The sequence below is a fragment of the Cebus imitator genome, unplaced genomic scaffold (genome assembly GCF_001604975.1).
Source record: "Cebus imitator isolate Cc_AM_T3 unplaced genomic scaffold, Cebus_imitator-1.0 Scaffold92, whole genome shotgun sequence".
Classification (NCBI taxonomy): Eukaryota; Metazoa; Chordata; class Mammalia; order Primates; family Cebidae; genus Cebus; species Cebus imitator.
The window spans coordinates 51418-66021 of NW_016107407.1; the positions used below are offsets into that span (position 1 = coordinate 51418).

Here is a 14604-nt window from a genome sequence, read left to right on the forward strand (position 1 = left end):
CGTCAGGCGTGCCCTCCGCCAAGCGTGCGTCCGCGTCAGGCGTGCCCTCCGCCAAGCGTGCGTCCGCGTCGGGTGTGCCCTCCGCCAAGGGTGCAGCCTGGTCAGGTGTTTCTTCAGCTGTTCCTTCTGCCAAACACACAATTTGGTTAATGTTTTCCTTCTGCTAAATGTTATTCTTCTCTTTACCTGGCAAACTTCTCATTCTGCATGCTTTCCTTAAATACTACCTAACTTTTCTCTTCTCCTTTGTTTTGTTTTGTTTTGTTTTGTTTTGTTTTGTTGTTGTTGTTGTTGTTTTTTGAGACAGAGTCTCGCTCTGTCGCCCAGGCTGGAGTGCAGTGGCGTGATCTCAGCTCACTGCAACCTCCGCCTCCCGGGTTCAGGCAATTCTCCTACCTCAGCCTCCCAAGTTGCTGGGATTACAGTGGCACAACACCACGTCTGGCTAATTTTTCCTATTTAGTAGAGACTGGGTTTCACCATATTAGTCAGGGTGGTCACAAACTCCTAATTTCAAGCAATCCATCAGCCTTGACCTCCCAAAGTGCTAGGATTACAGGAGTGAGCCATTGTGTCTTGACACTACCAAACTTTTCAAAGCTTTAATTCTTCACCTTGCACATAAAATGTCTGACACATAATGAATATGGTAACGACATAAGTGATAATTATAAGCTCCCAAAGGGATTCTGGCACAAAGTAAGCACTAAATAAAGTAGTAAATAATTTTTAAAAGATGATAATGAAAAGAAAAATGTTTAGTACCTTAATAAAGTAGTAAATAATTAAAAAGATGACAATGATAATAACAAGGAAGATGCTTAGTACTTTAAAGATACCTGACAGCTATTTGTTAAGCTGACAAGTGGGTAAGTGGATAAAAAGCATTTTTTGGAAACTCTATTGAAAAAAATGCATAAATTCAATAGGGACAGCTCTACTTTATTATGAGCACCTTAAGACCTAAATTATTTGTATTCCATCTTTGTCTCCTGTAACTTGCAAAACCTAACTTATAAAAGTCCTTCGATATAATAAATTAAAGATGTGCTCAGTTTGTATTGTACAATGCATTGTGTCACATTTAGGTATCACAGTAGCATTTTTGATATTGTGAAATTTTGTGCACTTTTATTATAATTTGTTGAGCCTAGAGTTATCTATTTGAATATTTATAATGATAATATTCTGACTAGTAGGAACAGAGTATCTTGTTGTAACAAAATTACTATTAACACGCTAATCATACAGCAGATAGAACAACTCATCTTGTTCTAATGAAGTAAATATATATGATTTGGTTTCAAGTTAGAGGGAATGAAGTTGATAATAGTGAGGCCTTGTTGGTACAAGGCTATGTAACATACCCTGCACTTCACAAAAAAGAATTGCTTTTCTGACTTCTGCATTCAGTAGTAGGAGATTATTTTTCAAATATTTGTACTGATGCACCCTAAGTTTTGTAATTCTTTTTGACATTTGTTTATGGTGCCAGAAGAGTATTATTGAGTTCCAAATTCTAAAGATAGTTACTTTTCTTGTGACACAAGTCACTATGTCACATAGTTGATCCTTTCACTGTAGGATCCCAGCAACAGACAGATTTTTCTTGTTCTTGGCCACTGCAAGATACCAAGACAAATCCCTCCTATGCCCACTCTTTATCAGCTTGCTCAACATGAAAGCAATGAGAATGAAGACCTTTATGTATAATAATTCACTTCCACTTAATAAATAGTGAATATATTTTTCCTCTTTGTAGCAGTGTATTTTCTCCAGCTCACTTTATTGTAAGAATACAGTATATAGCACATATAAAATATAAGCTATGTGTTAATTGACTGTTTATGCTTTCAGTGAGGCTCCAGGTCAATAGACTATTACTAGAGTTTTGGGGGAGTCAAAATAAACAGATTTTCATATAAAGCAGATTTTCAGCTGCATGAGGAATCAGCACCTTAACTCTCATGTTTCTTAAGACTCAACTGTAACTAATTATCATTTACTAAATGCAACCATTTATTATAAAAATTAAATAGAGCTCAGAAGTTCAAGACACTCCTAGGCAACATAAGGAGACCCTTCTTTACAATAAATAAATAAATAAACAAACAAATAAATATCCATGTTTCTTTATAAGTTATAATATTCAAATGTTATAGTTTTCTGTTGTTAATTCTGGCTATTTATTATTATTAGTTCTATTATTTGTGGCTTGTAATTCAGGGCATTGAAGCTATTTTATAATTTGGAATAAAATTTATTTATAATATTTTAATTCATTAAATTGGATATCCTGATTATCCCCTATTACTGAGTTCATCAGTCATACTGAGTGTTATACATTTTATAACAAGCCTAAGTTGTTATGACAATTGAGGAAACACAATATATGAACTTATAAATTCTTTTACTTATTTATACAAAAGTATTATATAGGATTTTAGGGCCATAATTAAACAAATATTTTTTCAGATAATATTTTTTGAGATTATAAACTACCTACAACTATATTCTTAACTAATTATGAATTATGAACTAAAAAATTAAACCAAAGCTCTATATATGTATATATGCATACACACACATATGTATGTATGTAAACACATGCTATTTACACATTTATTTTTTAATTGCTCTTTTGTGATCAAAACTTCCATAATCTTATGGTGGTACCACCAAGAGTAGTTTAATATCAGAAGTCTTACCTGGATTGCTATTTTGAAGATATTTAGATGTCTTTTGTTTATATTCCAAAAGTTGTTGAAGAATGCTATGTATAAAAAATATAATACATAAAATAACAATTTTAACACTGATATTAAAAAACATTTACCACATTAAGTTCTTAGAGTATTTCAGAAAATATCAGGGCTAACGTCAGAACATGACTTATTCCATAGGCTTTAGGTTTGTAAGGCCTATGAACTTATTAAGCTTCAAATACAAGAAGAAACAAAGATGAAATACTCATGAATTGAGGACAGTATAATTTAGTCAATTAACTAGAGTTAGCTTGGCATAATGGAAAATGTCCTTAACTCAGAAGAGGTTCTAGTGCAGTAACCAACAGGTATTTTTTCTTGAAAAAGTTGCTTCTCTTAGGCTCAATGTCTTCTGAAAATGAGAATTTTAGAGTCTTTTTATACTAGGTTATTATAAAGATTTAACAAGATAACAGTTTTAAAGCACTCAAAGAAATAGTGAAGCAATGAAATAATTTCTTCTTAAACCTTATTGCTGAAACTATTTTAAAATTCCCAGTAAAACCCATTGTGTTGACCTGGTGCAGCGGCTCATGCTTGTGATGCAAGCACTTTGGGATGCTGGGACAGGAGAATTCCTTGAGCCCAGAAGTTCAATACTAGCCTGGACAACATAGGAAGACCCCTGTCTCTATAAAAGTAATTTTTTTTTTTTTAAAATAGAGTCTTCATAGGTTATAACATCAAAATATTGCAGTTTTCTGTTATTAATTCCTACTTTTGATTATTAGATGTTCTGGTTTTTGTGGCTTGTAATTCAGGACATCTAAGCTATTTTATAATTTGTAATAAAATTTATTAATAAATATATTAATTCATTAATTGGATAATCTGATTTTCCTATATTACTGAGCTCATCAGTCACATCATGGGCAGAAAACTAATATATGTCAGCAACTGACTTGGACTACTACTACACTTTATCTACCTCCTTAAACTCTGAGCCAACAAATCTTTGTTAGAATGATGCTTGGTCACTACGCTCATTTCCAGCTGCTGTGGAAGACAAAACGCTACCTTTATTTTTTGCAAGTTCCACAAATAAGATGCAAGTTGGTAGTTTCTCATTTATGAGATGCCTACTAACAACATATTGCACAGAAGTTCCTATGTATTACTCACCAATATTTCATTTTATAGATCACCTTACATAATTTTTTTTGTATGAAAATCACCATTGCAATACTGGGCGTCACCCACTGTGCTTTGACTGACACCACTTCCTTGGAGCTAGTTAGAAAGTAGTCAAATGTCCTTTGGGGACTGCAAGAAATATGCAACACTTCACAGATTTGTGTGTCATCCTCATGCAGGGACCATGCTGATCTTCTCGACGTTGTTTCAATTTTAGTATATGTACCAGTGAAGCCAGCACAAATCTCTAATTCTGTATGTGAAGACTGATCAGTCGTAAATGAAGTAAGTTACATCTATGAAGATTTAAATCAATGAAGTTGGTTAAATCTAACCAACTTACTTGAGATTTATTGAATGGCTTCATAGTGATGCATAATTTGAAAATATTTTAAAAACTTGAGATAGAGATGCAACTAGCATGGGAGATTTTTCTTTCAGAAAAAAAGAATCACTTGAGGGGAAACCCACAAGTTGGAACCCACTACAACTGGGGAAAGATGACATGGAATCTTCCAGAACAAGATGAGACCTTCCTCCACTACCTACTAAATGGTGCTACACAGGATATAAAAGGCCAAAGATATAGATCTGGTAATAATAATTAAATGGACTGCTAATTTCTTCCTATATTTCAACGTGACTTACAGTTTCAAACTATCACAACTAGAAAAAAAGCCACTCAAAGGATTACGTACCATGAAGGTCTAGGCCAAGTCCAAGCTAAGATGTGGGTTTCACATCAGGTTTTGAGTGTGAGAACAAGGGTCAATTTGATCACTATGTGTGTGGCTAAAGCTAAAAGTCCTAGCTGCCAGAGCAGGGTGCTGGTACTTTGGAAACAATGGCTGAGAATATGTATGCAAACTTAAAAAAAAATGTAATAACTTTGAAGCCTATATATGGATCACCATGAAGACTGAGGGATCTGTATTAGTAAGGGCATCCTGATCACAAAAGTCAATCATTTTCAGACTGCAGAAGCTGTTTCAATGACAACAATGCAACAACAGAATCAATGGAAACAACAAAATGAAGAAAATGGCCATTTCCCCCAAGTCCTTCTGACATGTACAAAAGGAGTGTCTTCATTGGACTTAGGAAACCCCTTAAATTCTTAAAAAAAAATTCAAGGGTGAAGGTATGAAAGACAGCCCCCAGGGGACACTATCAGGAGTTCTGCTAAAGTGGACATTTCAAGACCCAAATAACTAATTAGAAAAATCAAAACTGTGGCACTATGTTTATCCCCCGCATAAGGGTTTACTTCAAATCAGGCAGCCAGCATTAGGATCCCTGGGAATAAAGTTGTGGAAAATCCTAAAATAAAGAATCCTGGACCCATTACTCCTTCTAACTAGTCTAGCTTTTTGCCCACTTTCTGACTGATGAAGTGAACTAACTCAATGTCATTCAAAAATTACCTGAAACAAACTATGAATGGTCACCTAGCCTTTAAATATAAACACTTACTTATCAAATCCACAAGCAACAGCGTAACGTTCTGCAGTCATTCCAAACATATCTTCAGCATAGATGTCAACATTTTGCTGAAGAAGCCTGCCGACTATCTCTGATGACCCATGACATACTGCAAGCATGAGGGCTGTGCTAAAATAACAAAGAGATAACTTCATTATTAGGAACAGGACCGTTTTAATATTTGTCTGTCAGTGTAGAATTAACCATTTACGTAATACTAACAAACATAAGTATCTTGAGTGCTCAAGTGTTTATCCTTGTAAATCACCACCAAGACTAAAACGAAGGGGCAAAAAGACTCATGTTCCACTGGGAAATGGCATACTAGAAGTGGCTAACATAAAGTCCTTTGAGGGGCAAGAAAATATGCTCTGTTCACTAATCTAAAAGAGGCACAGATTTAAGTGAAGAATTATCTATTTCTTCCTTAGACTGATTTTGTACTTCAAAATCAGCTAGAAATTAGACAAGTGAGAGCAATCTGAAGGCTTAAAACAATAGTGGGAATAATGATCTTAGTAGCAGTCATGGTAAGTTTAGTTAATAATGCTGATAAGAATGTATGAAACACTGAATTAAATGCTGTTGATATTTATTATGTTAATTCCACACAATCATTCTTAAAGGACATAGTATATTCTCCTTTTCATATAGAAAATCATAGTTGGTACTAAATAATGTCTGCAAGGTCACACCTATCAAGTGAGGAACGTAGAAATTAAACCCAGTCTTGTGTGAATCAAAAGCCTGTCTCTTTTTCTTTATCACTCACCTATGACTTATCTTCATTAACTAAAATGTTAATCCAGTTAAAAATGACTTTCTTCCCTCTACCCATACAAATTAAAAATAAAAATACATTATGAATGAAAAAAGAAAAAATAAATAAATTCACAGTATCTGGTGACAGCAATTTATAATCATGGAGGGATAACCTAACATAACTATTTTTCAAAGAAAAGAACTTAAAGCAATAGTCATCCTCAAGACAAAATGATTTTAAACTTCTATTTTTGACTACTATTGTTTGTTGTTGTTGTTTTTAGACAGTGTCTCGCTCTGTTTCCCCGGCTGGAATGTGATAGCACAATCTCAGCTCACTGCAAACTTTGCCTCCCAGGTTCCAGGGATTCTCATGCCTCAGCTTATTTAGTAGCTGGGACTACAAGCATGTGCCACCATGCCCAGCTAACTTTCATATTTTTACTAGAGATGGGTTTTCACCATGTTGGCTAGGCTGGTCTCGAACTCCTTGCCTTAAGTGGTTCACCCACCTTAGCCTCCCAAAGTGCTGGGATAACAGGCGAGAGCTACCGTGCCCAGCAAATATTGCATTTTTAAAGTGTATTTAAAAAAGAGAAGTTAGAAAAATACTATAAAAGTGTTAATCATTCAATATTGAATTATAAACTGAAAAAATTCATACTTCTTTAACATAAAACCACTTTAGCTAATAGAAGATAATGCAACCAAAACATCAGATTACAAATCAGTCAATACAAAAAGAGAAGATAAATCTTACTGTATACTGTTCTTAGTAATGACCAGTCCAAATACCGGCTTTTCTTCCTAACTGATAATTTGTGTTGATATTTTTCACTTAAGCTAATAATTTTAAATAAATGTTATCAATTTAATATTTCTGACTTGATTGCTATCACTCTAGAACACTACTGAAGTGTTTCTAATAAAAAAAAAAACTACTATACCATGTACACTTATTAACTGCATTTGCATTTGCGTTTTTTGTCAGTAAAAATTCCACAATTTGCACATTTCTTCTAGTTATGGATAGTAAAAGTGGTGTGAGGCCAGCCTGTAAAACATCAAAAACAATTTATGATTCATGAAATTACGTATTTCTCAGTTGAACTGAATACCTTATATAGTATCCTATGAACTTAAACACATAAAATAGAAAGTAAATCAATAGCAGTCCCTTCTTTCTCCCTTTTCTGTGCTTTCCCATCCACTGCATCTTCCCTTGGAAACATTCAGCCTCTGCATCACCACATTAACTCTGAATATCTCAAAAAAACATTAAATTGTAATGATTTGTTTCCTATCTAAACCAAGAGTTTCTTGAGGGTGTGGGGCTGTATCTTTTATCTCTATAGCCTTAAACACTAAGACATAGTAGTAAAGACTTTGGTTTTTTTAATTAAATTGGTAATCTGAATTATCACTTGTAGAGCAGTGTTTCTTAAACTATATTCCAAAGAATAATTATCTTACCAGAAGCACTGTACCCCAACAGATTTCACCATTACCTATGTTCAAGAAATATTATAAAACTGTGAGTTAAATGTCCATTATTCAAAAAATGACTTGAACTTTGCCTAATCCTTACTTGACAACATATTTTTGTGGCAGACATTAACATTTGACAAATTAGAATTTCAGGTATATGGTTTTGAAAGCTTCCCAAGAGAAATTGAGGTTTCGTCTGGGTGCTACAAACATGCTTGATTCTCTTCTATTAATGATCCCAGGATCTAAGATGCCAATGGCAGGCACTCCTGCTCTAGATGGGTCAATAAGGAAGTGGGCTCCAAATTAAAAGAGATTACTTTCAAATGAAATTTGCTTGTTTATTTTTAAATGGTCCATGGGGCTTCTCCTATTACAAGACAATAATCTTTTATTTCAGGTATTAGAAATTCAGTATAAAAGTTTATTCTCAATTACAATGATAATCCTAGGATCCTAATGCATATCTACTTCTTAAATGCAATAATACATTTTTATTCTGTTTCTATTGTAATTGCTACTTATTTTTTGGTAAAATATCAGAAATATGACTAAAATGGCTTATCAGTGAAAGTTCTAACTTACCTACATATATTATCATAAAGAAGCCACTAAATCACTTGAATTTTAACTAACAATTCTAAGGAGAAAGATAATACTTTCTGCAATATGCATAACCTATTCAAATATAATCATGATTAATCTAAAAAGACTTAAAATCATTCTAATAGAAGATGTTTATTTATGGTTTATGTAAAGAAAAATCATTGTTTAAAAATCTGAATTCTAGAAATTAATCCCATTATTAATGAATTAAGGTAAAATATAAACTGTCTTCAATACCTTGAAATCTTTACCAAAATATACTATGAGAGAGAAATTGATAACTAAGAGATATTTACATAGGCAAAAGAGGTAACTTGAGTAAGCAATATACCTAGCAGGGCACAGTAGCAAACTGGAAAACATATGCTTTGAAACGTAGAACCTCTTCATAGAGTACCAAACAGTCATATGGGCTCAAGAGACATCAGATTCTATCCTTTAAGAGGAAATCTAGATATCTGCACGTCTCCTAAATTTAACATGTTGACAACATTTATCCAGGCAAATTTTGCTTTCCTGTAGTTTTACACTAATTGAAAAGAAAAAAAAGAACTTGGGTGGGAAAGAATATTTGAAAAACATTTACTGTTAACAAATTCAAATAGTTAAAATAAATGCACAAAAATGCCATACTCTGTGATAGTTCTTGTAAAAATATTAATACTTATAATAAAATGAAAGACAATTCAGTTTGTTCAAACTATTTTCATTCAAGCAATGTTTCAACTTTTAAATATAAAAACACATATGTTAATGTTAAAACAAGTGGATCTCAAACATTTTGAAAATAACATTGGTTAATGTCTACCTTGTTTTCCACTTCAGTGTCTGCACCACGGGACAGCAGTTTTGCCACCATTGACACACTCTCAATATAAACAGCATAGTGGAGAGCCGTGTTGCCATACACATCTATGATAGTTGGATCAGCACCAGAATCTATCAGAATGTTTGCACAAGCTTCCCTCCGGCATTGTAGAGCCTGTTAGTATTAAAGCAAGAAGAAAATTTTAAATTATAGGAAATCAAAATAAATATTTCTCTGGTTTCACAAACTAGCTGTATTTCAATGAGATAAGTCCATTTTCATTCTATGTATTTAAACCAAATCCATCTCCTGCTGAAAGCACTGGCTACTATTTACCTTCATCAGAGGTGTCCTTTTTTCGCCGTCACAGACGTCAATCTGGCATTTTCTGTCTACCAGTAAAATTACCACTTTCTCATGGCCGTAGGCACAGGCTAAGTGTAGCGCAGTCCTATGAGAGTGAGAGGACCTTTTAGGAAATTTTAGTCCACTGTCTCAAAACATACAATGATTTATGTAACTGTAAACATTAAATATCATGCTCTTTCTCTGCCTTCAAAACAAATATTCAATGTTCTCCTGAAGAAAATACCACTTCCATTTGCTCTTATTCCTCACTACATTAATGAAAGAGTGGACTATTTGAACAGAAAGAGCTTGGCCTTTGGATTCATTTCAACTTGGGCTTGGATATTATGTTAAGGTCTTTCTCTTACTGGATATCATGTAGCCTTTCTGTTCCTCAATTTTCTCATCAATAAAGTAAAGATGAATATAGTAGTTATCTCACAGGACAAAATTGTGATGCCTCAATGAGAATCTGTGCAAAGTATGTTGAAGAGTTCCTAGCACATGTAACAGCTCAGTAATGTTAGATATTATAATTATTACTGCTACTTATCAAAGACAACATTTTAAGTAAAATGGTGCAATTATGCCTATTTTGTGGCGTGTTTTAAAGGTTAGAGGTAACACTGTATTTTAATGCTTATAAGATGAACAATTTCTCATATTTTAGCATCTCTGATATTGAAATGCCACTTATAAGTCATTATTTATTACAACTGTATATTGTAGCAATTTAAACAATCTTTTATTGGTACATAAAATAAGGATGCATCACACAATTCACGGTACCTTCCATGAAGTGGGATATGGTATATACAACAAGACAGTGGAAGTCCAAGTCACAGGATTAAGACTTAAAGAAATTTTAGCTTGTAAGAATACTACACAAAAGTAGAGTTGAAATAAAAACAACAAATTGTTAAAGTACTTATTTAATATTTTAAAAACTTCAAGCCAAAGAACACTTGGGATTCAAATGAGTAACTATAGCACATTTTATTTTGTATTTAGATTTACAAAATGTATGTTAATTCATATTTAGATTTATAGGATGCCTGTAGATTAGATATTTTCAATGATTAATATTACTATTTAAAACTGTTATAAATTTCCAAAATTGCAGTTGATAGTTATCTTTCACCAGTCTCTCACTTCAGAAGTGTTTTTGTTTGAAAGATGAGAGGAAAAGCTTCAATTGAGGGTCAGTCCTAATACTCCAATTTTAAATCTCTCACTTTGCCCAGGCTGAGCAAGTAAATATGAAATGTTTAAGGGTGAAAGTGTCTTGTAAGTTATTAGAATGTGTCTTCTACATAATAGGCATTCAGCTTACGTGTGATAAATTGATTAAAACAATGATAAATACAAGTGGGAAGTTCAATATCTTAAAGAACCCATTCCTCACATCCTTATACAAAAATTAACTCCAGATGGAGTAAAGATTTAAATGTAAGAACACCATAAAAACCCTAGAAGAAAACCTAGGCAACATCATTCAGGACATAGGCATAGGCAAGAACTTCATGACTAAAACACCAAAAGCAATGGCAACAAAAGCCAAAATACACAAATGGGATCTAATTAAACTTAAGAGTTTCTGCACAGCAAAAGAAACAATCATTAGAGTGAACTGGCAACCAACAGAATGGGAAAAAATGTTTGCAAACCACCCATTTGACAAAGGCCTATTATCCAGAATCTACAAAGAACTACAGCAGATGTACAAGAAAAAACAAACAAACTCATTCAAAAGTGGACAAAGGATATGAACAGACACTTTTTCTTTTTCTTTTTTTTTTGGAGTCCAAGTCTATTTATTGCAATATTATTTATAATAATAAGAAACCTGGAAATAATCTAAATATCCCACAATAGGGTAGTGGTTAAATAAATTATAGTATAAAGTGCAGATACACAAAACTATGGTTATCTCCAGGAGGTTATATTATGGGCAGTTTAAATTTTTTTTCCCCATTTATTTTATTGCATTTTAGGTTTTGGGGTACATGTGAAGAACGTGCAAAATTGTTGCATAGGTACACACGTGGCAGTGTGATTTGCTGCCTTCCTCCCCATCACCTATATCTGGCATTTCTCCCCTTGCTATCTCTCCCCAGCTCCCCACCCCCCACCGTCCCTCCCCTATTTCCCCCCAACTGACCCCAGTGTGTAGTGCTCCCCTCCCTGTGTCCATGTGTTCTCATTGTTCAACACCCGCCTATGAGTGAGAACATGTGGTGTTTGATCTTCTGCTCTTCTGTCAGTTTGCTGAGAATGATGGTTTCCAGGTTCATCCATGTCCCTACAAAGGACTCAAACTCATCGTTTTTGATGGCTGCATAATATTCCATGGTGTATATGTGTCACATTTTCCCTATCCAGTCTATCGTCGATGGGCATTTGGGTTGGTTCCAGGTCTTTGCTATTGTAAACAGTGCTGCAATGAACATTCGTGTGCACGTGTCCTTATAGTAGAACGATCTGTAATCCTTCGGATACATACCCAGTAATGGGATTGCTGGGTCAATTGGAATTTCTATTTCTAGGTCCTTGAGGAATCGCCACACTGTCTTCCACAATGGTTGAACTAATTTACACTCCCACCAACAGTGTAAAAGTGTTCCTATTTCTCCACATTCTCTCCAGCATCTGTTGTCTCCAGATTTTTTAATGATCGCCATTCTAACTGGCGTGAGATGGTATCTCAATGTGGTTTTGATTTGCATTTCTCTGATGACCAGTGACGATGAGCATTTTTTCATGTGTTTGTTGGCCTCATGTATATCTTCTTTTGTAAAGTGTCTGATGAACAGACACTTTTCAAAAGAATACATTTATGCGGCCGACAAACACATGAAAAAATGTTCACCATCACTGGTTACTAGAGAAATGCAAATCAAAACCACATTGAGATACCATCTCATGCCAGTTAGAATGGTGATCATTAAAAAATCTGGAGACAACAGATGCTAGAGAGAATGTGGAGAAAAAGGAACACTTTTACACTGTTGGTGGGAGTGTAAATTAGTTCAACCATTGTGGAAGACAGTGTGGCGATTCCTCAAGGATCTAGCAATAGAAATTCCATTTGACCCAGCAATCCCATTACTGCTTATATACCCAAAGGACTATAAATCATTCTATTTTAAAGACACATGTACATGTATGTTCCTTGTGGTGCTGTTTACAATAGCAAAGACCTGGAACCAACCCAAATGCTCATTAATGATAGACTAGACAAGCAAAAAGTGGCACATACACACTATGGAATACAGTGCAGCCATAAAAGTCGATGAGTTCATGTCCTTTGTAGGGACATGGATGAATCTGGAAACCATCATTCACAGCAAACCAACACAAGAATAGAAAACCAAACACCACATTTTCACTCATAGGCAAGTGATGAACAATGAGAACACGTGAGCACAGGAAGGAGAACATCTCACACTGGGGTAGATTAGGAGGTGAGGGCCAGGGGAGGGGAGGGACAGTGGGGATTAGGAGGTGAGGGCCAGGGGAGGGGAGGGACAGTGGGGGTGGGATGGTTGGGGAGGGATAACACCAGAAGAAATGCCTGATGTAGGCAACTGGGTGACTGAGACAGCAAACCACCATGGCATGTGTGTACCTATGCAACAATCCTGCAGGATGAGCACATGTACCCCAGAGCTTAAAGTACATTAAAATAAAATAAAGGAAATATTCTAAAAAAAAAAAAAAATCCAGGATGCAGTTGATTTGGAGAAGGCACAGCAGGCACTGGTTCAGAGGTTCAGAAGTGCCATTACCTTTTTGATGTGCAGAGGAATAACATTGCTATAGCTTTGGAGGTTACTTACCCGGAACAATTGCATAGAGTATATAAGGAAGTAAAAAATCGCCTTGACTATCTGTGCAGAACATGATGCATTGAAAGGAATAAGAGCACATGATAAATTGCATGGAGAAGCACGTGGTGCAGAGCATCTCTGCACAGGAGAAAAAGGAGACAATTGCCAAGTGCATTACTGACCTAAAGCTGCTGGCAAAAAAGGCTCAAGCACAGCCAGTTATATAAATGTATGTATTCCAATTGAGACAGCTAGAAACAGTTGACTGAGTAAATGAAACTAGTCTATTTCACAAAATCTTTCTTATTGGTGTCTACTGAAGTTACGATTTACCTCTTCTAAAAATGACAAGTTTGTTTTAAACAGTGAGAGAGCGAAATCTCCATTGGTCAGTCAGATATTTCTGATCCTTCTTACTCTGCATTTGAGTTGTTCCATGATCACTTCTGTATAAGCACTTTGCCTTTATAAAAACTTGCTGCCCAACTAAAGATTACCAAGGTTATAGTTTAAATTTGTAGTTAATTCTACCATCTTGCAATAAAGTGACAATTGAATGAAAAAAAATTCTCTAGACAGAGCTCTGTGATGGGAAGTGGGAGTGAAGGGAAAGCAGCTAAAGTTTGGGGCTGATTTTAAGGTGGCCTGGGCCCTCCGCCCTGCAGGGCGCACTCATCCCCGGCCTGGGAGACCCCTGCCCAGGACGAAGGCCCAGACCCCAGGGCCCAGGACCGCCGCCCCCCGCTCCTCCAGCTGCTCCCCTGGTCCCCAGGCCCCCAGCCCCGCACTCCGAAGGGGCGATCCTCCCACAGCCGCCACCTCCTCCTGCAGCTCGGGCTCAGGCAGGGCCTAGTACCTCTTCTTCGCGTCTCTTATGTTCAGGTCCAATGTCTTCTTCTTCTTCATCTTCTTATTCATCATCTTCTGCAGCTTGCAGTCTTGGCCCTTCCAGGCAGCTTTGTGGATCTTCCTGAGATCCCCATAGTGGATCACATAAGAGTCGTTGCTGGTGTAGACCAGCTGACTGAAGGGGCTCGGACGCGGCGGGTCCAACACGCCCCCGACGGCGGCTGCCGGGAGCCCCTCCATGGCTGCGGCCGCCCGCTGGTGAGAGCCCGGCCTCCCGCTCGCCCTTCCCCAGCCCCAGCCGCTCGCCCTTCCCCAGCCCCAGCCGCTCGCCCTTCCCCAGCCCCAGCCGCTCGCCCTTCCCCAGCCCCAGCCGCTCGCCCTCGCCCTTCTCCAGTCCCCGCACCAAACCCAACACCAGTTAAAATCGCGGTGTGGCCAAGGCCTTGGACAGTCCGTCCTGTCAAGGAGCAGAGCCGTTAGGCAGCAGCGCATGCGCAGCGCCGCGGGCTGAGGAGACGCGCGAGGCGGGAAA

At 36.5% G+C, this 14604-nt stretch overlaps 1 protein-coding gene and 1 non-coding gene across 2 annotated transcripts in view; both read right to left on the reverse strand.

Moving 5' to 3' along the window:
- ANKRD30A (ankyrin repeat domain 30A) overlaps positions 1-14314 on the reverse strand; it is a gene marked incomplete at its 3' end in the record, with an annotated part of 58510 nt that extends 44196 nt beyond the window's left edge. Inside the window, exons 1-7 of the mRNA XM_017535315.2 lie at positions 14080-14314; positions 9382-9496; positions 9046-9219; positions 7091-7197; positions 5373-5510; positions 2709-2773; positions 68-126 (exon numbers count right to left, since the gene is read on the reverse strand). Coding sequence (XP_017390804.1) covers positions 68-126; positions 2709-2773; positions 5373-5510; positions 7091-7197; positions 9046-9219; positions 9382-9496; positions 14080-14312 — 891 coding nt within the window. The remainder of the gene's footprint in view (positions 1-67; positions 127-2708; positions 2774-5372; positions 5511-7090; positions 7198-9045; positions 9220-9381; positions 9497-14079) is intronic.
- LOC119472275 lies at positions 4034-4140 on the reverse strand. Its single transcript, XR_005201398.1, has one exon. It is a non-coding gene; the product is annotated as a U6 spliceosomal RNA (small nuclear RNA).
- Positions 14315-14604: the final 290 nt, after the last annotated feature.